General features: G+C 40.2%; 1 protein-coding gene across 1 annotated transcript in view; it reads left to right on the top strand.

Annotated features, from left to right (window-relative positions):
- Positions 1 to 2,714, top strand: part of LOC124799078 — a 130,265-nt gene extending 127,551 nt beyond the window's left edge. Inside the window, exon 7 of the mRNA XM_047262616.1 lies at positions 2,435 to 2,714. Coding sequence (XP_047118572.1) covers positions 2,435 to 2,714 — 280 coding nt within the window. The remainder of the gene's footprint in view (positions 1 to 2,434) is intronic.
- Positions 2,715 to 23,505: the final 20,791 nt, after the last annotated feature.

Here is a 23,505-nt window from a genome sequence, read left to right as displayed (position 1 = left end):
ACGTTCTTCAGGCATTTTCTCTTTCTCTTTCTCCTATTTTTTCTCCTTCTTCTTCTTCTCCTTCTACTTCTCCATTTCCTTCTCCTTCTCCTTCTTCTTCTCCTTTTCCTTCTCTTTCTTCTCTTCCTACTCATCCTCTCTTCCTATTTCTCTTCTTCGACGCCATCGTCGTCTTCCTCTTCCACCTTCTGCTTCTCCTCCTTCTCTTCGTCCTCCTCTTCCTCCTCATCTTCCTCCTTCCCTTGTTCTCCTTCTCTCAATTTACAGCTCAAAATTAATGTGATGGGGTGTCGGGATGGCTTGGAGTGTATAAGTTTAAATTTTTCTTTATTTCATGAATCATTGAAAAACATGTAGAGAAATTGTAATGCAGAGATTAGTTTACGCATTCTAAGATGCTAAAGGCATGTACATATATTTTATCTTTTAAAATAAAAACGGCTGTGTACTTCTCCTGTCACGCCAGTCCCCTAGAACTTAGAACTACTTAAACCTAACTAACCTAAGGACACACCCATGCCCGAGGCAGGATTCGAACCTGCGACGGTAGCAGCATCGCGGTTCCGGACTGAAACGCCTAGAACCGCTCGGCCACAGCGGCCGGGTCTCGCCTGCACTCTCTGTTCATCACATTTACTCGTGGTAGTAATATGTTCTTACAACGTGACTCACGTTCTACAACCGATGTGCAGTATCATAATTGGCAGTAATACAGAAGGAGAAGAGACACATCAATGACCGGACGGAAAGTTCATAATCTGATGAAAAAAGGGGGCAAGAGGGAGACTGAAACACACATTCTTGATTTTGCAGTCCAACGCCGTGACCACACAGCCACGAGGGCGTGGTTCTTGCACGGTGTTCGATGTTTCACATGTTGAGCGTGGATCGTTCTGTGTTTCTATTTTGCTTTGCTCACTGTTCACTACACCTTCTTCCTGTTTTCATGCTCGATCTGTGTTCAGTTTTTGAGGCGCCGTCCACTGGGCCAATTTAATACTAAATCTGAGGAGAGTGCGATGCGGAGTGTCCCTTGCGAGTAGTAAGCGATCGTGTCATCACGCACGTGCTCTGTTCAGAGCCCAGTTCGGCCTTATGGTGCTGTACATGTGACGATGACCAGCACAAAGGCCGAAACAGGTCTTCCTTCTTAAATAAACGACTATTTGCGATCTTGACTGTTTTATTAAGTGGGAAAATCTCTCTCACCGAAGCAGCTCAAGACTTAGCCACGGCTAGCTTGCGGAAGCTGTCACTAGACGTCACTACACTCACTTGCGTCTGGACGGAAAGCGTCTAATTTTCATGATGGGGCTCATTCCTTGCTGCGTTTCATTACGCCCCTCACCCATCAGAAAAAATTCCATTATCCATCATTTTGATTTGCAGCTCCTTGTATTGGCCGTGTTTGCAGTTAAAATTGTTGGATGTGAGGTCCACCAGTTATGCAAAACACCGTTTTTCTCAGTACCCAAACATGTTTCGACACCCCTGTGCCATCATCAGAGGGTTTTCGTTTTTATTTATTCTGCAATGTGAACATTTTTGTTAAATGATTATAAAATTATGTGAACTTTTAGTTCGAGCAACAGATCGTTTCTTTTTGTAAATACCTTTAGATTTGGTGTGCATGAATTTTCTGGATCACTTGTGTGTTAATTACTACATGTAGGTCGTCATCTGCAACCAAATGATGAGAATTTTTTTCTTTTTTTTTGTACAAACTTCAAATTTAGGCGCCGAACTCTCTGGTGAACAAATGAACACTGACTGGGTCGGGACACATAACAAATCACAATCACACTGTGTTCTGGTGAAGTGAGAAGTGTTTTACTACGTTATTTGCGAATAATACTTGTCATAGTTACGTGTACATCACAACACCTCAGCATTATGCAGAGAATGGAAGTACTTGCCACACGAAAACGTAAGTAAAAACGAATATAGGCACGAAAACATCGCTAAAAACTTAATTACATTCTAGAAGATAGGTTAACTCCCAGAAAAAAAAAATCTCAACAACATCATTAGGTTGCAGATGGCGAGCTACCTGTAGTAATTAACACACAAGTGACCCAGAAAATACATGCACACCAAACCTAAAGGTATTTACAAAAAGAAACGATCTGTTACTCGAACTAAAAATTCACATAATTTTATTATCATTTAACAAAAATGTTCACATTGCAGAATAAATAAAAACAACACCCACTGATGATGGCACAGTGGTGCTGAAACATGTTTGAGTCTGAGAAAAACGATGTTTTCCATAACTGTCGGACCTCACATCCAACAAAACTCCATTATATGCTACCCTTCTGGTTGTTGCAGTTTTAAGGCACAGTAGTGTAGTCTGGCAAATACGCGAGCAGTCTGTGCGTTGTGTTTCTGCCGCCGCCGGCGAGTAATGCGGGTGTGTGTCGATTTGTGACAGCTCGCTGGTGCTGCGCATGCTGTCCTCCGGGCTGGTGGAGCTGTGGCAGAGCAGAGCGACGGCGCATGCGCTGAGGGGCCCCGAGACGACGGCGGCGCCGCGGCGTCAGACGCTGCTGGGCCTGCAGAGCGCCTTCCTGCTGGCTGCCGCCGGGCTCAGCGCCGCTGGCGCCGTCTTTGCCGCGGAGCTGCTGCTGGCCGCGTGGCGCCGCCGCAGACGACAAGCTGAGGGCCGCGGCCAAGGACCACCGCGCCGACGCACCACAGCTCCACGTCAATGACTCGTTTCTGCCACAACATATATTTCGTGGTGAACAGTCTGATGCTACTTTGTTTAAAGACGAATTATTCGTTGTTACCCAGCTTGTAAAACTAACTGACGGTAATTACAATCTAAGATAATAAGTAATACCATTATATGCGTCAAATTCTGATCAACCTATCAGAGCATTTAAAACTGAACCGTAGATTTACTTTCAAAATCTTTTCTTAAAGAATTTACTTTATTTACTAGCGATTCATCAAGAACGTTAACACATTTAATCACACTATGTGACCGTGGAAGCAGTTGCCAGTGGGTAACTGATGAAAACAAATTTCTTTCAACAAATGGAAAATTTATACCTAAAAACCCTTTCCTTTAAAAAAAAAAAAGACAGACACTAACTACCTAACAAACGTGGACGGGTGACAGACGAGCAAGCTGGGGACGAGAGACTGACCAAGAAAACAAGTAGAATTTAACAAGTAAATTGAACAACATACCACGAATCACTTAACTTCTAATAAACTGCGATGTCTAGCGAAGACCTGGCGCAGCACCCCCAACGCTTTCCCGAACCGTCCGCTGCCTGCCGCTTCAACGGACGCAGGAAGGCGCGCCGATCTCCCGTCTCACGGCGTCGCCGCTCGCACCGGCCAGACCGATGTCTCGTGCCGACCGCGAAGCCACTACCACTTTCTATACGGCGCGACCCACTGGACTCACGTGGGGACCTCACATGCGGCGACTCTCAAGGCGGACAAGTCATCTTGTGTTTCAGTGCGCGACCGACCAACCGATCGATCCAACCGCCAATTACCATTGCCTGAACAAACTCGAGCAGACTGGTGCCCTAACGCGCAGACTCATATGCAGGAACTAAGCCCCCATCTGGGCGACCACTAGCTGAGTTCTGTTACTGGCGAAGTGGCAAGGCTCTCATTTTATGGCTTTAAAGTTTGATCCAAATGACAGACATACTAGCACTCCGACGACAGACAGACACTAACTGCCGCACAAATGCGAACGGGAGACAGACCAGCAACTGGTGACGCGAGGCTGACCCAGCCTCACGCCGACCAACCAACCGCTCGATCCAACCACTAATGACCATTGCCTGAACTCGAGCAGACTGGCGGCCTAACACATACTAGCACTGCGGACGACAGACACTGACAGCCCCACATTGATGCGGCTGACTAACTGACCAGACTCGCCGAGACCGACATACTCATAGCGGCCCTTAATGCACGTGAACAGGCTACCTTCCCCCTTTCCCACCAGAGGGAGACACCCAAGCTGCGATTGCCACAGCGGCGCCACCGCAAGAAACGGAGGGCGACTGCTTCACACAACGCGATGCGGAGCGCTCTTCAAAACAGCAAATTTTACCACGGCTCAAAAACTATTCGCATTTGTTTGACATGTGACACAAATAAAATAGGTTTTGATGCGCCAGTTGCACGTGTGCACTACTTAGCCACGATTTTATTGCACTTGGCCTCTAACGGAAACATACGGTGACATTACAGTGAAGTCCAGGAAAACGTATCGCACTGTCAGTGTATTCAGATGAAACCCGATTACTCGCTGACTCATTATAAGCGGCCCGAATCTCCCTCAGTCCCATGTACTATAACATTGTTGTCGATTAACAAAAATGGTTCAAATGGCTCTGAGCACCATGGGACTTAACATCTGAGGTCATCAGTCCCTTAAGAACTTAGAACTCTTAACCTAATTGACCTAAGGACATCACACACATCCATGCCCGAGGCAGGATTCGAACCTGCGACAATAGCTGTCGCGCGGTTCCAGACTGAAGCGCCTAGAGCCGCTCGGTCACAAAAGCCGGCGGTCGATTAACAAGTGCATAACACACTAACGGAAACAGGTGTTATGCCATGAACAGTTTGACCGAAACCAAACTGATACGTCAGGCTTTATATTCCTGCTGGGCGACTGAATTTAATCTTTATGCGAACTTATTTCCAGCATTTCAGAACAGAAAAAAGGCCGTTCTTACATGTAGATCTACATCAGTAGTCCACAAGTCACCATACAATGTGTGGTGGAGGCTATTTGTAGAACCCCCTAATCGATACCCGCTTCCCTACTCAACTACCGAATGGCACGTGGCATGAATGACTGTCTGTAAGCCTCTTTATTAGTTCTAATTTTTGGAATTTTTTCATTCGTGTCATTTCGCGGGATGTATGTGGGAGAAAGTAATATGTTGTACAACTCTTCCCGGAAAGTGCTCTCTCGAAATTCCAGTAGCACACCTCTCCGTGACGCGCAATGGCTCTCTTGTAGCGTCTACAAATGGAGTTGGTTCAGCATCTCTGTAACTCTCTCGCGCAGTTGAACCATCGCACCATTCTTGGTTGGACCTCCTCTGTCTCTTCTGTCAGTGCTACCTGGCAAGCGTTCGTAATTTATGAACAACAATCAAGAATCGGTTGAACAAGAGCCTTGCAATACACTTCTTTCCTCGTTGACTTACATTTCTTTAACATTCTATTACGAATCTGTCAGGCGTCAGGTTTTCCCACTGTTTGTTTTCTGTGGTCATTCCACTGAAGATCGCTCTGCATTGCCACTCCTAGATATGTTCCGGTGGATATTGTTTCCAGCCATTTGTCATCGATATTGTAGTTGTACAGTAGTTGATCTCTTTTCCTATGTACGTGCAACGTATTGCATTTATTTACACACTGATTCAACTGCAAAAATCTGAATATTCATCAATTTTCCTCAAATCACTTTGCAAATCAATACTGTCTTGAGGCGTTGTTAGTTTGTTATAGACAGCCGCACCATATACGAACAGCCTAAAAGACCTTCTGACGCTTTCTGCTACATCATGTTTAGTCGTTGTAAATAGTAACGGTTCTATCGTACTTCCTTAGGACACTCCATCATTTACCTCCACATCAGTAGGTTTTGTTTCTTTAAGAGCGACGAGTTGAGTTCTGTCTACAAGGATGTCACGAATCCAGTCGGAATAATGGTTTGATACTCGGTAAGCTCTTTTTTTTTTTTTTTTTCTTTTCACTAGCCAGAAGTTCTGGACGGTGGAAACCCCTCCCTGAAGTCAATATGGAGTACTGTGAGCATCTGTACCACATTACGTTTGTCTAACTTCAGCGGTATTTGCAGGCGGAGACCCGAACAAAGCACTCCCACCTTATTGCCGTCAGTCGGCCTTCAAGGAAGGCTGAATCAGTGGCATCAAAGACGTGAGAAAATCATGCCAGAGAATCTTACAGACACGTGTCTGTTGTGTGATGCTGAGTAGTGATGCGAGGAGCAGACAGACGTCCTTGCCATAGGACTGCACCACGAAGGGATAATAGGATTATTCAAAAGGCTCTGCTCAATAAACGTATGACAACTGCTGGAATCCCAGAACAGGTTACAGTCAGGTCAGTACGAATCGTCGCGAACAGGTTACTGGTAGCAGGATTGAGATCTCAAGTTCCCATACGTCATTTATTGCTGGCACCACACCACAGTGTGTGGAGAGAGAGTTACCTGGCACATTAGGTGACATTTTGTGAAATTTCGTGATGGATTTTCTTATGTTTATGGCGCCCAGCTCGACGTCAACGTCTCCGTAGGCAACGTAGTGAATGGTCACACGTAGCTGTAGTTGTTGTGACACATGTCTTTCCAACTCTTGGAAACACTACTGGATATGGCGACAAAACTGATTCGGTAAGTGTTCAACGGAAACTGAATACGCGCCAATATGTGTCAAGAATGGTAAGCCTATCATGACCAGTGTTCCAAATAGCATATTCCATCGAGATAATGATAGGTCATGATACAAATGCCTTGAGGCATGTACGAACCCCTAACTTGCCTGCCTTGCCTCATGATATCTCACCGATAGAGCATGTCTGAGATACGACGGAAGTGCATATACTTCGATAACAGTCACCAGCTAGAAAACTACATGAACATTACCGCCAGAGTCTCTCCGACGAGGCTTGTGAGAACTGTACAATTACGTGCTCCTTTGGAAGTCAGATATGGAAGCTGGAGACATCTGGAGAGACTGAAGAAGGGGTCTCTGGCCATTCTTTCCACCAACCTGTCGTCTTCTGAAGTTGTGTCCGCATCGCAGAACACAGCTCCTCGGTCGTGGGATCTTCTTCGACGGAGGCTGCTACGCTGTCAATTCGAAACTGTGATGCTGGATGCCACTAGCCCAGGTTAGTCTCTTGATCTACAGAGGGCAAGATCTGTAGTACTGACTATGATGGTAGGTGACACTTCTCATTAATTTGTCCTGTTTGGTTGTTATTCAAATATTGACACATTTACACTCTTTTACAACACTCGGCATAGCTTTCTTAATTGAAAGGTAACTTATCCATCCAACTTCCGAAATATGATACACATGTCCGGCTCTCCTGTACACACTAGATACAGTGAGTATTACATATTCACAGCTAAGTTACGCCCGATATAGTGTACAACATGTCCGGCTCTGAAGAACGCCCGAAACGGAGTGACTATTACATATTCACATCTTTGTGTTGCCCTTCACAACGCCCGAAACATACGTTTCCGATCCTCCAGAACACTCGAAACAGAGTGACTAGCGCAGCCCAAGTGCTTCGTCTCCCAGGAGCGCCAAAGCGACGGGAAGGTGTCCGAAGCACTTCGGTTGCAATATCGTACTCTTATGTTTCTCAAAACTAGTGAAATTAATAAACATACCATGAGAGATTGTAATACTACAAACTGGGTTAAAAGCAATGAAAAGTATATAAATATTTAACAAGAGAAGTTAGGCGTCTTAGCGCCTAGATCCCGAACGTGCCGACCAATCAGTTGCAAGTTCGCTACAATTGACGAACTCTCCCACGGGACTGGTACATACTGTACCATCTGTCGCTTGTACGGTACACCACTTCCGTACAATATCGTATTTCACACGTATCAAGCAGCAACAAGGAGATCTTCTAGCGAAAGAAAATACTGGCGCTCACAGTCAGGAATATCACAACTGTACCACAGAAGTACCAGACTAGATCAATGGTAGATACTTATCCTGTCATAAGCTGTGTATATGTGTATGAAATATATGAAATTCCCTGAAATTAAATGACTGGTCAGTGGGGAAGTCGTCCAGAATTTCAAAAGTCACAAATTATTCATTATATGCAGGTTCATCATTATTGATTCGTTTCCCTTCAACACATGTAATTCATTCTACAAATTTACTCAATATCTATCTGTGAGAGTATCAAGTCAAAACAACTAATATCTTTTCAGCTTAAATTAAAATCTGAAACAATAAAATGATTATTATTTTAATGACCAGGGATCTGTGCGAAACTTCTGTATTTCTAGTTTTAAATAATGACAGTATTCGGAATAAGTGTAACCGTCGGGAAAAGGGTAGTTGTGGGAATGAAGAAAAAACATCTTTAAAAATGAACGGAACGACGTGAAATAATGAATTGCGTTTTATGATCTAAATCTCTTGATTATAGTGCCTTTCTGAATATCTCCAAGTTTCACAAATCAACTATAAGCACAATTCCATTACTGAAAGAAAGGGGGGTTAAACCCGATTGGTCACCATGCCCAAAGTATACCAGTTGGCACAGAATTGTTGACACGAAAGATGACTGATGTCTTTGATTACCTGAAGTGCAATAAAAGTTTAGCAGAGGCAAGTTTATTCAAGTTATATTTATAACAAAAAATGTCTGAGACTGAACGAAGCAGTTTTAGTAGAGGACAAGAAAGTGAAGCTGATGAGACAACTCATGAACGGGCTCTGAATTATATCCTAGTGAAGATGAAGAGCCAGGTACAGGTAACACTCGTTTTTGTTTCTTTGGCAAAGGAAATAATTTCACGTGGTCATCACAGTCTACAGCCCGCAATGTGAGAACACTGGCGCATAATTTGGTCAGGAAACTTTCAAGCTTGCGAAGCACTGCAAGGAATACTGACAATGATACAAATGAAACCAAATTCTGGTCCTGTCTTTTCTCTGATAGTATGAAGAATGAACCTATAAAATACGCTAACGAAGAAGTTTATTTTGCAAACGGAGAACAGCAGAAAAGTAGCTCATGAAGGAGACATGGCTGAAGTGAGAGCGTTTCTAGGTCTGCTGTATTTTGGTGGTGCATTCAGATCCTGACACGAAGGTCTGAATCCTCTCTTTGTCTGCGATGGAAATTGTGGCTGTATATTTAGATACTCGATGACTCTGAAGCGCCCCGTGTTTTATTCACCTATCTTAGATTTGACAATGTGCATGGCCGTGATGAGAAAAAGGGAGGTCTTCTTGCTGCTGTTTCATATATTCAATAAACTAGCGGAAAACAACTAGGCTTCATACATTCCAGACACAGACAAATGCACTGACGATATGTTGGTTGGGGTCTGGGGAAGATACTGTTTGAGAATGAGAATGAGTATGTTGAGCAAACCCACAAAATATGGACCAAAATTAATAATCATGGTCAATGTGAAAACTGGCTATTTCTGTAGTAATTATGTCTACATAGGAAAAGATACTGATGGACAAGGATTGAGTGTTCATCTGCTGAAAACACCAAAACCAAGTAAAGGGTTATAAGACCTATCGAAAAGTCAAATAGGAACATTACAGCGGTGGAAGATGTGAAAAGCGACCTGACATACTTTGGCACCATGAGAAAGGACAAATGCAAAATATCTATCCTCAGTTTCTTCCTCAGAGATCAGAAGAAGTAAATTCAACACTGTACGAATTTACCAAAAAAATTACTTCGATATGTCATGTTCCTAAAAAAGAACATTGTTCTGATTTCGAGCGAGCCCTCTTCACAAGGTATTTATCCTCACTTAGGTAAACCTGAAATTATAACCATTTATAATTCCGCAAAAGGTGCTGTCAATAGTCTTGATGTGAAACGTGCAAACTATTCTGTCAGTAGAGCTCGTCGATAGCCAATGGTTCTCTACTGCGCCATTGTAAATATTGCTGGGGTCATATACAATATGTACAACAACCAACAGGGAGTAATAAGAGTGGACGACCAAAAACGAAGTGCTAGGATTAAAAATGGTGTAAGACAGGGATGTAGTCTTTCAGCCCTATTGTTCTATCTACATACAAAAGAAGCAATGATGGATACAAAAGAGAGGTTCAGCGATAGAGATAAAAATTCAAGATGAAAGGATATCAATGATACGATTCGCTGATGATATTGCTATCCTGAATGAAAGTGAAGAAGAATTACATGATCTGCTGAATGAAATGAACAGTCTAATGAGCACAGGATATTGATTGAGGGTAAAACGAAGAAAGACGAAAGTAATGAAAAGTAGTAGAAATGACAATAGCGAGAAACTTAAAATCAGGATTTATGATCACGAAGTATATGAAGCTAAGAAATTCTACTACCCAGGCAGAAAAATAACCAATAGCGGACAGAGCAAAGAGGACATCAAAAGCAGACTAGCACTGGCAAAAAGGGCATTAGTGACCAAGAGAAGTCTACTAGTATCAAACATACGCCTTCATTTGAGGAAGAGTTTCTGCCGATGTACGTTTGGAGCACAGCGTTGTGTGGTGGTGATTCGTGGACTCTGGGAAAACCGGAAAAGAAAAGAATCGAAGCATTTCGGATGTGGTGCTACAGGATAATGCTGAAAATTAGGTGATTTTCGAGTTCTAGAGGATAATCCTGAATTACGAGAAACATCGTCCATCCGATAGTGGAGATGGGGCCAGAGGGATAAATATACCGTTCCACAAATTAAGCCGTAGCTACTCACTGATACTGAAACTGTTGATACCGATGTAAAAAACGTAACTTCCGTGATGAAAGCCTGAATTGTTTTCGTGAAATAAAGCAGTTTGTGATTTTTCAGGCCACAACTTCATCACTGCAAGGGGCGTCTACCACGATCTAGGTGCTGAATCGGAGAGGAAAGGAACATGTGGAAAACTCTGACGAGGAGAAGGCACGGGATGTTAGGACATCTGTTAAGACATCAGGAAACGACTTCCATGGCACTGGATGAAGCTATAGAAGGCAAAAAGTGTAGAGGGAGACAGAGACTGGAATTCATTCAGCAAATAATTGAGGACGTAGATTGCAAGAGCTACTCTGAGATGAAGAGGTTGGCACAGGAGAGGATTTCGTGAAAGGTGGCATCCAGCCACACAGAAGACAGGTGACTCAAAAGGAAACAATAGCAGAATATATAGCTACAAAAGCGATACGTAGGACGCAATCATGTTCCATTTACGTAAGTTGGGAGGCGATGGTTAACTATGGCGCCGTAGGTTCAGATTAAGCAGCCGCTGTTACAGCGTTCGACAGTCACGAAGCTCACTCATCAGATGGGACACCTCCGCCCCGTGATAATTTTTCCGTGGAGACCTTGAAAGAATCGTAAGGATGACCTATCAATGCTGAACTACTCGCAGCCTACAGCCTACTCTTAGCTTACACATCACGAAATAAGCTTACGTCTAGCAATGGTAGCCGTTACAGTGTATTTGACTCATTTTAATACATAAATAAGTGAAATTAAGTAGCGTAAGAAAATCATCACATGAGGCTGTACAAACCTCATATTTCCATTCTACATAAAAATACACTATCAATTAATCTCTATGTTAGAGAAGTAGCCTCCAAGGGACCTGAATAGTTTCAGAGATTAGTTAAAAAACGGAAACGCCAGCCGTCTGGGCCCCTAAAAACAAAATACGTACGTGAAACATATCTTTATATACAGGGTGAACGAGAACACCGACAAACTTACATAGGTTGTTCGGGGAGACCATCTGAGTATTTTGCTTTAACTTACTCACGGTCTCGGGCAGCTCGTTACAAAATAATAACGTAATACCACTTTTTCCCGTTTGTTGCAGCAGACACCCTAGTTTCTGTGAAAATACCTCTCATGAGTGAAGAAGTCTGTAGTCCATTCATAATATAAAAATGGATGTATGTTTGTATGTGTGTTCCCCATCTCCTCCTAAATCACTGGACCGATTTCAATCAAACTTGGCACACGTGTCACTTAGTGTCGGGCGACAGCCGCTGTGCAGGTAAAAACCACCTACCCATCAAAGGGTTGGGACTGATAAAGAAGCAAAGCCCGCCACTCGTGCGTTCTCTAACATTATTCATCCACTATTTGCGATCAGAGCACTTGGCGATTTGCAAGACACATAATTTCAAATCTCTTCAATTTTTTGATTTTTTCCTTACTTGACAACACCAACAACACCGTAAGAGGAAAAAGGTTTATCGCTTACTACTTTTCCGTTGTCCATGTAGTGATAATTCCGCAAGAGACGTGATGTTATAACCTTTTACTTCTTTACTGGTAACTGCGTACGCGATATATTTTACAGACAATACGCACATACGACACATAATGTAACTGCAAAATTATGTCATTGTACAACACATACTTCAGGAGACTGACGTCAAAGCAACGAGATCCGTGAAAAATTGCCGCATCACGCATGACGTTTAAATTTATTATTTCTTTGCTAATAACCATTCGCAATACACTTCGCAGACAATATCCACATATGCCGCTTAATGTACCTACAGAGTTATATCATTTTACGAGACGTAAATCAAGAGATATGACGTCATAAACAGTAGCACTGAGTGTATATAGAAAATTATATCTTTTTACTACACGCAATTCAGGACATACGATGTCGTCATCGTTAAGCACAAGGCCAGACACTGCCTGGTACGAGCGTGGTCGCCAAGCTACAAATAAATACCTGGGTTTCTCCACTAGTACGCAAGAACCACAACATACAACATACTACACAGAATAATGCAACAACACTCAGTCGAAACGTGTACACTTTTGTCACGCTGTAATCAGTATGGTCTGCCTGCGTACAATAGGGCGCGTTACAAATGCTGAACTGTTACCTTACGGATATTCTTGAAAATTCAGATCACCATTATCACGGCAGAGCGTATGATGGCGCGCCACATGTTCAGGAACCACCTACCAATTTTGTGACTGCGATAGTCCTACCAACAAGGGACATGTGAGATTCGAGCGGAGTCTTGTTAACTAGGCTCTTCATATGTCTCCAGAGGAACTAGTCCGTTGGTGTCGTGTATGGTGACAGAGCTGGTGATGGAACAGAACCACCGCGACCATTCCATTGTTTCTCAAACGAGATGTAATAAGTCTGTAACGAGCAGCCAGAGACCGTTGACCCCTTACATCAAAATACTCAGAAGGCATCCTTAAACAACCTCTGCATCTCTGTCGAATAGTACCACGCGAGATATAACTCTACGTCAGTGGTATCGTCCCATGGATTTTAATACACAAAATATTTTTACTGGAATACTCATAGAATATTTAATAGACCCACATGCGCTGTTAAGAAATTTCTAGTGCACAAAAATCTAGATAACCACATAATTATGTACACCGGAGATTTGTATCACACTGTGCTACAATTCACGAACGCTATAGTCACTTCGCCAACTTACAATGATAGGGCCTGGTGTTCTCCACGATAAGCTGAAAAGTTATTTCTTGGAGGTTGCTTGAAGCCGTCGCAAAATTTTTGTATTATAAAAATGTTAATTAAATTTTCAAAGAAATGTTTTTTAGTTCTCAAAATTACTGTAACTGGCAAAAGGTTTTGTGTTGTTGTGGCCTTCAGTCCTGAGACTGGTTTGATGCAGCTCTCCATGCTACTCTATCCTGTGCAAACTTCTTCATCTCCCAGTACCTACTGCAACCTACGTACTTCTGAATCTGCTTAGTGTATTCATCTCTTGGTCTCCCTCTACGATTTTTACCCTCCCGCTGCCTTCCAGTACTAAATTGGTGATCCCTTGATGCCTCAGAACATGTCCTACCAACCGATCCCTTCTTCTAGTCAAGTTGTGCCACAAATTTCTCTTCTCCCCAATTCTATTCAATACCCCCTCATTAGTAATGTGATCTACCCATCTAATCTTCAGCATTCTTCTGTAGCACAACATTTCGAGAGCTTCTGTTCTCTTCTTGTCCAAACTATTTATCGTCCATGTTTCACTTCCATACATGGCCACACTCCACACAAATACTTTCAGAAATGACTTCCTGACACTTAAATCCATATTCTATGTTAACAAATTTCTCTTCTTCAGAAACGCTTTCCTTGCCATTGCCAGTCTACATTTTATGTCCTCTCTACTTCAACCATCATCAGTTACTTTGCTCCCCAAATAGCAAAACTCCTTTACTACTTTAAGTGTCTCATTTCCTAATCTAATTCCCTCAGTATCACCCGACTTAATTCGACTACATTCCATTATCCTCGTTTTGCTTCTGTTGATGTTCATCTTATATCCTCCTTGGCAAAAGGTAGTGAATTTTAATTTTTATTATGTACTCTATAAAACCTACCAATATATGATCGATATAATATGTATGACATGAAGTGTTCACGTCAAGTATCAGACTGCCATATTTACAGACTTAAATAAATTTTGGAACATTATTTCATTTATCTGATCTTTCTAGAGTTCACTCCATTATACTGTCATTAATTTCATTTCATCTCTGTTCTCATTCGATCGTTTAATCGATACTAGAACATGAAACATAAACAATTCTCATTTTGTAATTCTAGAATACCTTTCAGAAGGAACGAAACCAGCTTTTGTTAGTATCTGTATAAAGAGCACATGTACATCATAGGAATATTTTTAACTAATATTCTTCATGGTATAAGAAACTTCATAAAAAACATTGTTGAAGAACTGATTTTACAAATTTCGGTACTAAAAGCCGCGTGAAACTATGTTTCAGTGTGAGAGGAACGAATTAATAGGTAATATCGTGTTCTTAGTTTGTGTGCACCAGCAAGCAAGTTTTTGATTATAATTCATAAATTTTCTGTTTGGCATAACGGATGACAAAACCAGTAAATGTTAAAACATACAAGCATTGACGAATCAGCTCTCAGGGTCTCAGTTTACCAATAGTTTTTGTGAGCCAGTTTTGTTACAGTTTTGTAACCGGACTAGACAATAAACATGTAATTCTGAAAGAGAAGCATGTATCAACCTGAATTCCTTGAAATTTTTCTCGGCACTAGGAGATCATTAGTTACGCTGTCAAGAACTAAGCAGATACTCGCAAATTGTCTTACAGGCGCTGCAGCATTGGAGATCGCTTAGAAACGAAGATGAATATTTGCTGTTAACTGTTACGCCCTGATCCATTTCAGTTTTGGTGGAGGATCCTGGGGTTACAGCTGTCCTGCTAATGAAGTTTTGCTAACAGAATTTTGAATTTCAGATTGGTTTACACAAAATGGATGCTGATACAATAGTAAATTTAAAAGAAATCACTGGCGTGGATACTGAAATGGACCACATATTGACGCAAAACGAAAATGTAGAAACAGCTTGAAAATTTACGAAAAAAAAGAAAAAAGTGTGTGACAGAACTGCGTCGCTGTGGGCTGTTGACATACGTACTGTGATTGTTTATTAGTTTTTTTCTGTGTAGTAGAAATTTCATTAGAAGTCTATAATTCTGCTGTGATCATGCTCACTAACATCAAATGATTGGTGTAGAGTAGACAACAAAATGACTGATTTATTTTCTGTAGTAACATAAGAAGCTAAAACAGTGTTTTGTGCACACCCGTAAGTGGTCGATAATAGACGCCTCTGTTTTGATGGCAACATTTCTTTTGGTATCTCTTCTTAGCTGGCCCAAAGGGTCCCCACATGTGTCAATTTATTAGTAGGAAGATCTTGTCCCAAATCAAAATTTGTAAAAGAGTTACCATTGGTAATGCTCATACCACTTCCCTTCAGGTTATCAACTTAATCATGTGCCACTTATTCCCTTGATTTATTTTGATTCCTTCACCACATTTCCCCATATACACTTATGCATTTATGACATAACTACTCTCACAATCTGTAGCAGCCCACACTTTTATCCCAAAGTTCCCAGGTTACGAAGCAGTGTACACCTTGAATAGACACCGACCCCTGAAAGTACCTTTCAAACACATCCCTTATAGGTTCAGCCTTTGATCCAGAAGCAGCTTTTCTTTCTTCCATTGTAAGTTTATCATCGGTTTGGAGGCTCATAAAAAATCACGAAATCTTGAAAAGCTCATTGTGGCTCAAATTCTCTGACCAAAATTCACTCAAAGGCCTCCCATGTGCCTTATGCAAGACAGCTATTATAAGTAGACCAAAGAATACTTGCAGCTCTATAGAATCAAGTTCAATCCAGTGTTCAAGAGTTGAGTAATGAATTTTATTATGTTTTGCATGATTATTGGTATGCATTATTATTGCACTCTGCATGTGATTGCTGATAAAACGGCTGAAACAATCTGCACTTCCCTGTAATTGTGGTCTAACGTGACGTGGAAACCGCGTAGTTTCATGAATTACATTCCTTGATACCTGCTTGCGCACATCAGGTTGTACTGTGTTACATGTTATCTGTCCAGTATTAGCCACATAAGTAGAAACACTCGTTACCTGAATACCATTATCATTTTCACAGTCACTCTTATTATCTTCATCTCCGACCTCTATCATATCTCCATCAGCATCACTGTCATCCTCGTTCCCACAAATTGATTTATTATGACTATCAGTCTTCCGTAAATCTGCCAAAGCCTGCTCGAGACTGTAGCCTCTTGCAAAACACATATCACCATACATGACGAATAAACTATAACACCTCATCTTCATTCCAGAAAACTCTGTTCCAGACTGTGAATCTGTCTTAACAATCCATATGGATGTCTCTTTTATTCATTGTTTACAACAATGTACAAATGAACATCAGTTTATAAGGTACATTGTTGCCAATATTTATTTTCGTAACAAAACTTACATGTAACGCCGGAAATGACAAATTGTGTACCTTGGGTATTTTATGATCCCCACTGCAAAAATTTCAAATTGTTGTACTACAAGCTGTGATACAATCGTAAATATTTTACCCAGTTATAATAAAAAATCTGTGAATAGCACATCTGGAGGATGGGTACTCTACACCCACATTACAATTGTTTATTTGCAGTTCAACGAGCCTTAGGGTGTAAAAAGACCCCAGACTTCATGCAAGGGTTAAACAAACCATTTTATTAACTCGCTGAGAATGACACATAGAATAGGAGACTTTCGAGTAGAGTGCAGTGGGGATCTGTTGATGGACCAGATGAATTTGTAGATGAATTCCTGAAATACATGGACAAATTCGACAGAGCCTTGAAATGAGATGCAAATGAAGACAGTAACTTTAGTAAGAACAACAGACATCAACCAAATGGGTGAAATCAGAGTAATAATTGGGATAACATTATGAGGAGGGATTGGAGTACCTTCAGAAATGACTACTATGGGGGAGGAAATAGAAGGGATAATCAAGAAGTAATAAGGATAGGGATAGAAACAGAAACAGATAACAGGAATAGACTAGGGGAGAGAGAGTAGGGTATATGATAACTTGGGACAAAACAACGGAGGCAATGATCAGGAAAACTGAAGGTCGCCTCATCTGTTGCCTGTCAGTTTGGAGTAAAAGGAGATCATTGGCAAAACTTTATAGGGCTACAGAAGCAGTACAAAATTCTGCAGTTTCAGTAGTAAGTGGGCTCACCTGGTGGACAGGTTACACATTGATAGAAAATTTTGGAGAGCAATGAATTTTCATAAACACAATGGAAGTGTTTTAAAAATTGAAGAAACATATGAATGTAGTCAGAATGCAGAAACTTTTAATTTTTTTATGTAGTCAACAGAATATTATGAATTTGGGGGTTAAAGTGTTAATGAAGATGACATCTTTGAGGTTTATGGTATAAATAGTTTGATGAGTAATGTTGGTGTGGGAAGTGTGGGTGACCCTGTTTGTTCTGATGTTGAAACTAGTTGACCTGGTGATTTAGTGCCAAAAAGGGGAATCTGTTTGTTCTGATGTTCAAACTAGTGAGTCTGGTAATCTTGTCCCAAAAGGGGAAACAGAGAGTGTTAATTGCATTGCATTGCTGAGGCTGAGAAGGTTGACAGTGATTCTATAATTTGTTAGTCTGAGGAGACTGATGTTGATTCATTGATTTCTGAAAGTGATACTATCAGATTGTATGATGTTGCCACTGATTATGTCATAGATGGTATTGATAATGATTTGTGAGATTATTCTTAATGATAGGTCAGAGGGAGTGATTTATGTTGAGACTGAAGATGATGTTTTGGAGAGAGACGACATGTTAATTCACTGGGGAGTGATTCATTTGAAGGATGGCACAATACTTGGGAATTGTCTTACATCCGCTGCAGCAACGGAGATTGCTGAGAAACGAAGATGAACATTTGTTGTAACTGTTACACCCTGATCCATTTCAGTTTTGGTGGAGGATCCTGGGATTACAGCTGTCCTACTAATGAGGTGTTGCTAAAAGAATTATTAATTTTAGGTTGGTTTACGCAAAATGTTGTAGATGGAAGTCAGAAAAGCAGGGAGCACTGATAGTAAAGATGAAGAGAGATTAACTTGGATTGATGATGAGATTTTAGAGATTGCTTTGGATCATTACAGAAATATGGATAATAATGTTAATGTTGTTGAGAAAATAGAGGGGATATGCAATGAATTACTTCCAGTCTGGTGGAAAGAGAAAAATGACAGTAATTTAGTGAAACCTAATATTCCTGTAGGAGCTTTGTAACCAGTTTATGATCATGAAGGTGGCATTAGCTATGAAGAGGGAAAAATGATCTCTTAAATGAGAAAGAAGGTATAGATGATCGGAACTCACAGGGAAGTCCTTGCATCTTTGTTAAAACTGATAACTGGGAAGTGAACTGCTTGGTAAACAGTGCAAGTCCAAATATGTGGAATTTTTGAGAAATTGAAAGACAGTATTAAATATACGAGGGTAAGTCAATTATTATCAGCAATTTAGTTATATTTTTGTTTATTTTGGTAGTACTGTCGTTTCACGTTGGTGACGGATGCTTTGTTTATTTGTTGTTATATCTTTGCAATTTTCAAGCGGCTAGGTTAGTTTCGTTAGCGCTGCCGTACTGTAATCATGGCTGCTCCGCTGTCTATTTGCACCAAAGAAGAGCAACGTTCAGGGATCCGTATTTTTGTGGTCCGAAGGCGTATTAGGGGCCGAAATTCATAGAACACTTTCGGTACAGTACGGGAACAGTATTTTTCAGAACAGATTGTAAACGAATAGACTGAAAAACTCCGAAATGGTTTCACAAGCGTTACCCACGATGAAAGAGCCGAACTACCGTTCACCGCTACAAATGAAGAAACCATTGAGCGTTCATGTTAAATGATTCTCTTAGACAGACGGTTAACTATTGACGAAGTGGCACATCGTCTGCAAATTAGTCACGGTTCTGCCTACTAAATCATCCACAACAGACTTGGATTTCATAAAGTTTGTGTAAGATTGATCCCAAAACAACTCACAGTTCCATAAACAAAAGCGCTTGGACATCTGCAAAAAAACATTTGGATCGCTATGGTAACGAAGGGGACAACTTCTTAGACAGGATCATTACTGGTGACGAAACATGGATCCATCATTACGAGCCTGAGAGTAAACGGCTGTGTATGAAATGGAAACATCCAAATTCGCCGTGCAAGAAAAAGTTCAAGATCCAACCGTCCTCAGGAAAACTGATGCTTACGGTTTTTTTGGGAAGTACAGCGTCCAGTACTGGAACATTATGAGGAAAGGGGCACAACAATAAACAGTGTACGTTGCAGTGAGATGCTTACTGCACAGGCTAAAGCCTGCAATTCGAAGCAAACGCCGAGGATTGCTGTCAAAAGGTGTTGTGTTTTGGTTCACGACAATGCCTGTCCGCATACTGCTGCCCACACTGCTGAAACGCTCCAGAAACGCAAATTTGAAGTACTGGATCATCCTCCATAAGGCCTAGATATTGCCCCTTCCGACTTGTTCGGTCCACTCAAACAGGCAATAAGGGGCCGTCGATTTGCCTAGGACGAAGCAGTGAAAGAAGCGGTGCATTCCTCGCTCGTAGCTCAATTGAGAACACTCTTTCATGAGGGCATCAGGAAACTTGTGCAACGATGGACCAAGTGCGTTGAAACGCAAGGATACTATGTCGAGGAACGATGTTCTTGTAAGTATCTTACTTGATTACAATAAAATTTTATAACTACTCTGCAGATAATAACTGACTTACCTTATAGTAAGCATTTTATTCAGTGACTTGTTATTGGTGCCAAGATTAAGGAAGTTCCTGGAACACACAGTAAAACAGTAAAATTTATAGTAAGACTGGAGTTTGAAATGGATGGTTTACTCTTTGAACAAGGATGTCTTGTCATTTCTGAGCTTAATAAGTAATTCGTTTTAGGGATTGATTGGATTGTTAAAGTAAAGTTATGTTTTAGTTGAAGAACTAAGGAACTCATTTTCACAGAACCAAAGAGTAGGATAATTGGGAAAACGAAGTTGTTAATGTTAAATTACAGTGGTGAAGCCGATCAGATAAAAAGAAATGTTTGTAATGAGCATACGGGCTATGGACTTGTTGAAGAATACAGCTGTGATGAGGAACAAGGTGAGGTTGAGTATTATGAAATGGTAATCTTACAAGTTATTGGGGCTAGTAAGCTTAACCAAGAACAAAAAATCAATTGAAAGATCTTTTTAATATCAAGAAATGTTTAGTGACATACCTGGAAGAGTGAGGAAGCATCAGTATAATTAAAATTGAAACCTAGTAAGAAAGTTTTCATAAAACCTTACCGTATTCCTATTTAAAAAAGAGCAGTCAATGAGAGGGAATTACAGAAAATGAAGAGCTGGGAGATTATACAAAAGGAGAGTAGTGAATAGAATAATCTGCTGCTCATAAGGAAAGTTGTTGAGAGGAAACTCCAAAGAAAATTGAGTGTGGGGGAGGGAGGGTGATCATAAAAGGGACTTTAATAAGGAAAGGGAAGAAATTGTTAGGAGGTCTACAAAATAACAATAAAATTTAAGAAAAGAGAGACATGACAGAAAAGTAAAAGTTACTCATGTGAGAATTGGTGAGCACGTTCTTCTAAAGACCAATGAAAGATCCAGAACAATTAGTAAAGGACTCAAAAAGTTTTTTAACATACGCACTAGGACACTTGAAGTGATACCAAATCCTCAAACAAATGCTTGCAGATTAGTTTATCCTGAAACTTGAAAAAAATTAGGGTTAAGAAATGTTGTTGTTGTTGTTGTTGTTGTTGTTGTCTTCAGTCCTGAGACTGGTTTGAAGCAGTTCTCCATGTTACTCTATCCTGTGCATGCTTCTTCATCTCGCAGTACAACTGAAATGTAGTACAACTAAAACCTTACACACAAGGAGACAGACAGCAAATTGTCATGTGATGTGAAGTGGAGAAGTCAGAAATACCTTACATAGTATTTTATGGATATGTAAAGTATGATATACGATTTTATTTTACAACAGTGTCAATATTCCCTCACGAAATATGTTTCATTTGAACATTAAGAGCACGGCAACCTCCAGTGACCTAATTTTGTACCATTTGATTCTGTAATTTAGCCTTTTGATTGTGCAATTATTCTATGACTGCTCTTTTATTCTATTCTTCCTATTGCTGTGAGTGCCACTTTTTATTTAACAATTATTGTCTAATTACAGTCATTTTACATATTTGAAAAAAGGTTTTAAGTTACATAGAAGAGTTATGCAGTAACAAAAGATGAAATGTTAACCTTACAAGGAATATCAGTCGGTGTACTGAAACTTCATCTTCTTTCTGTATTGATTTCATCTTAGTTGTATTCTGTGAGTTTGTAACTACACAACTGTATACTGAAAGTCAATGTCATAGGTAATAGTATGTATGTGAGGCACCGTTTGCATGGTACTGGATGGGGTTGTTGAAGGATTGCAATGTACATTCTAAGTAACTTTATGAGTTGGTTTGAAGTGAATACTTAACTTTGCACACAAAACTTTGTACTTTAAATAAACCAGTTGTACTAGCAATCTTAAGAGAAAAGCGATACATATGAATTACTATTGATATTGAAAGATATATCTCTTTAGATTGTTGATAGATGAAAGAGCTCCTTTGTTCAAATAATTGTTGTGTAATAATCACTCTGGTACAAAGAACTATTTCATAATGAAAATATTGGTGCAAATTCATGTTATATAGTTCACAGGTATATTGTGGATAATTTTGTGGTTCACTTGCAATAAGTAAGGAGGAGACGAGTAATATTTTGGACCAAGACACATATTTCTCACTTGTAGCTACTTTATAGATATATATTGTCTTAATACACTATTTCACCTAATTTCTATACTACTAGTAAATTGAAAATGCAGTTTGTGATACACACTGAGTATGATCAATATTGCTTTACACTGTTGTTTGTGCCATCACACTGAGTGCCCGGCAGACTATTAGGAAGAAGTCACTGAGGTATATCAATAAAATGTCTCAAACACGTTACTTGTAAGTGCTGTGCATTGTTTATGCTACACGCACTTATAAAAAGTTATTTTAACTGATCTGAATATACATAATCTGTTCTGTTACTGGAAATATACTCACAAAACGGGAACTATCTATGTTTTACATTAAACGAACAGAATATATGCAAAGACATATTGAATAATATGCAGAAAAAAATTCTGAGTGATATCAGTCACAGCAGTTTGTGAAGCCATTTAGACACACACATTATACCATTTTAGCAGGTGTACAATTGTAAAATGTGCGTGAATAATATGTGGGAGATCAGATATATGTTGAAATGCAAGTTTACTGTTGAGCCACATTGTGTGCAATTTCACTATGTTACATCTAAAAACTATTTGCATTACAGGCACAATGAATATTATTAACACATTACATTAAAGTAATTTGACAGGGGGCTATTTGGATGAACTGTGGCCACAGATAGTTGTTGCTTTACTGTAATGTAACTTTCTTGGATCAGAAAAGGAGTTGATGGGACATAATAAATTTGACTGTATTAATAATTGTTAGTCACATAATCTGTACACTGAATATACAGATTTGTCATTATATAAAGTTTTATTAGATAACAATGTGAGGAATACTAGCAGAAAAGCATGTGCCTGCACAATGCTCGTTACCTTAAGTGATCACAGTTTTATAGTACTGAAAAAGTGAAGGAAGGAACTTATTAATTGCTAATTTTATCACTTTGTGAGTATACTCATTACTTTACTGACTTGAGAGGGACACTAGCACAAGAGCATATGCCTACAGGAAGTTTCCTACTCATTAACAAAATTTATTACTTAATATTTTGAGGTTTTATGTGTTATGATCAACTTTGAAGAGACAGAAACTGTAATCTCTTAATAAGTATACAAACATGCAAAAAATTGAAAATAACTTATGTCAGCCGGAGCACAAACTAATTATCATGATATCAAAATCTGGTTTAACTTTTGCACTTTCCTGGAGGAGGGCATTTACATATCACCCACGAATGCCGTTTACTGAAGTCATGAACCCGGATTGGTAGAACTGACAAACGTATCTTGCTAGAGAGCTACTGGTTATGAAACCATATTTGTTTGATGATAATGAAACAAGAAACTATTTGATATCAACATAATATCTGGGTATCTGGGCATCAACTGTGCATAAATTGTTTCCTGTTCTGTTTCTTTGCAGACTATGTTGTTTATATTGGAGTGGTGAATACTGACTAAACGTCACCCGCATGGATTTGCAGGAATTACTGAACACAGAGACTGTGTGCC

The sequence above is a fragment of the Schistocerca piceifrons genome, chromosome 5 (genome assembly GCF_021461385.2).
Source record: "Schistocerca piceifrons isolate TAMUIC-IGC-003096 chromosome 5, iqSchPice1.1, whole genome shotgun sequence".
In the NCBI taxonomy this organism is placed as follows: Eukaryota; Metazoa; Arthropoda; class Insecta; order Orthoptera; family Acrididae; genus Schistocerca; species Schistocerca piceifrons.
Note: the sequence above shows the minus strand (reverse complement) of the source record. Positions and strands in the feature narration are given on the sequence as shown.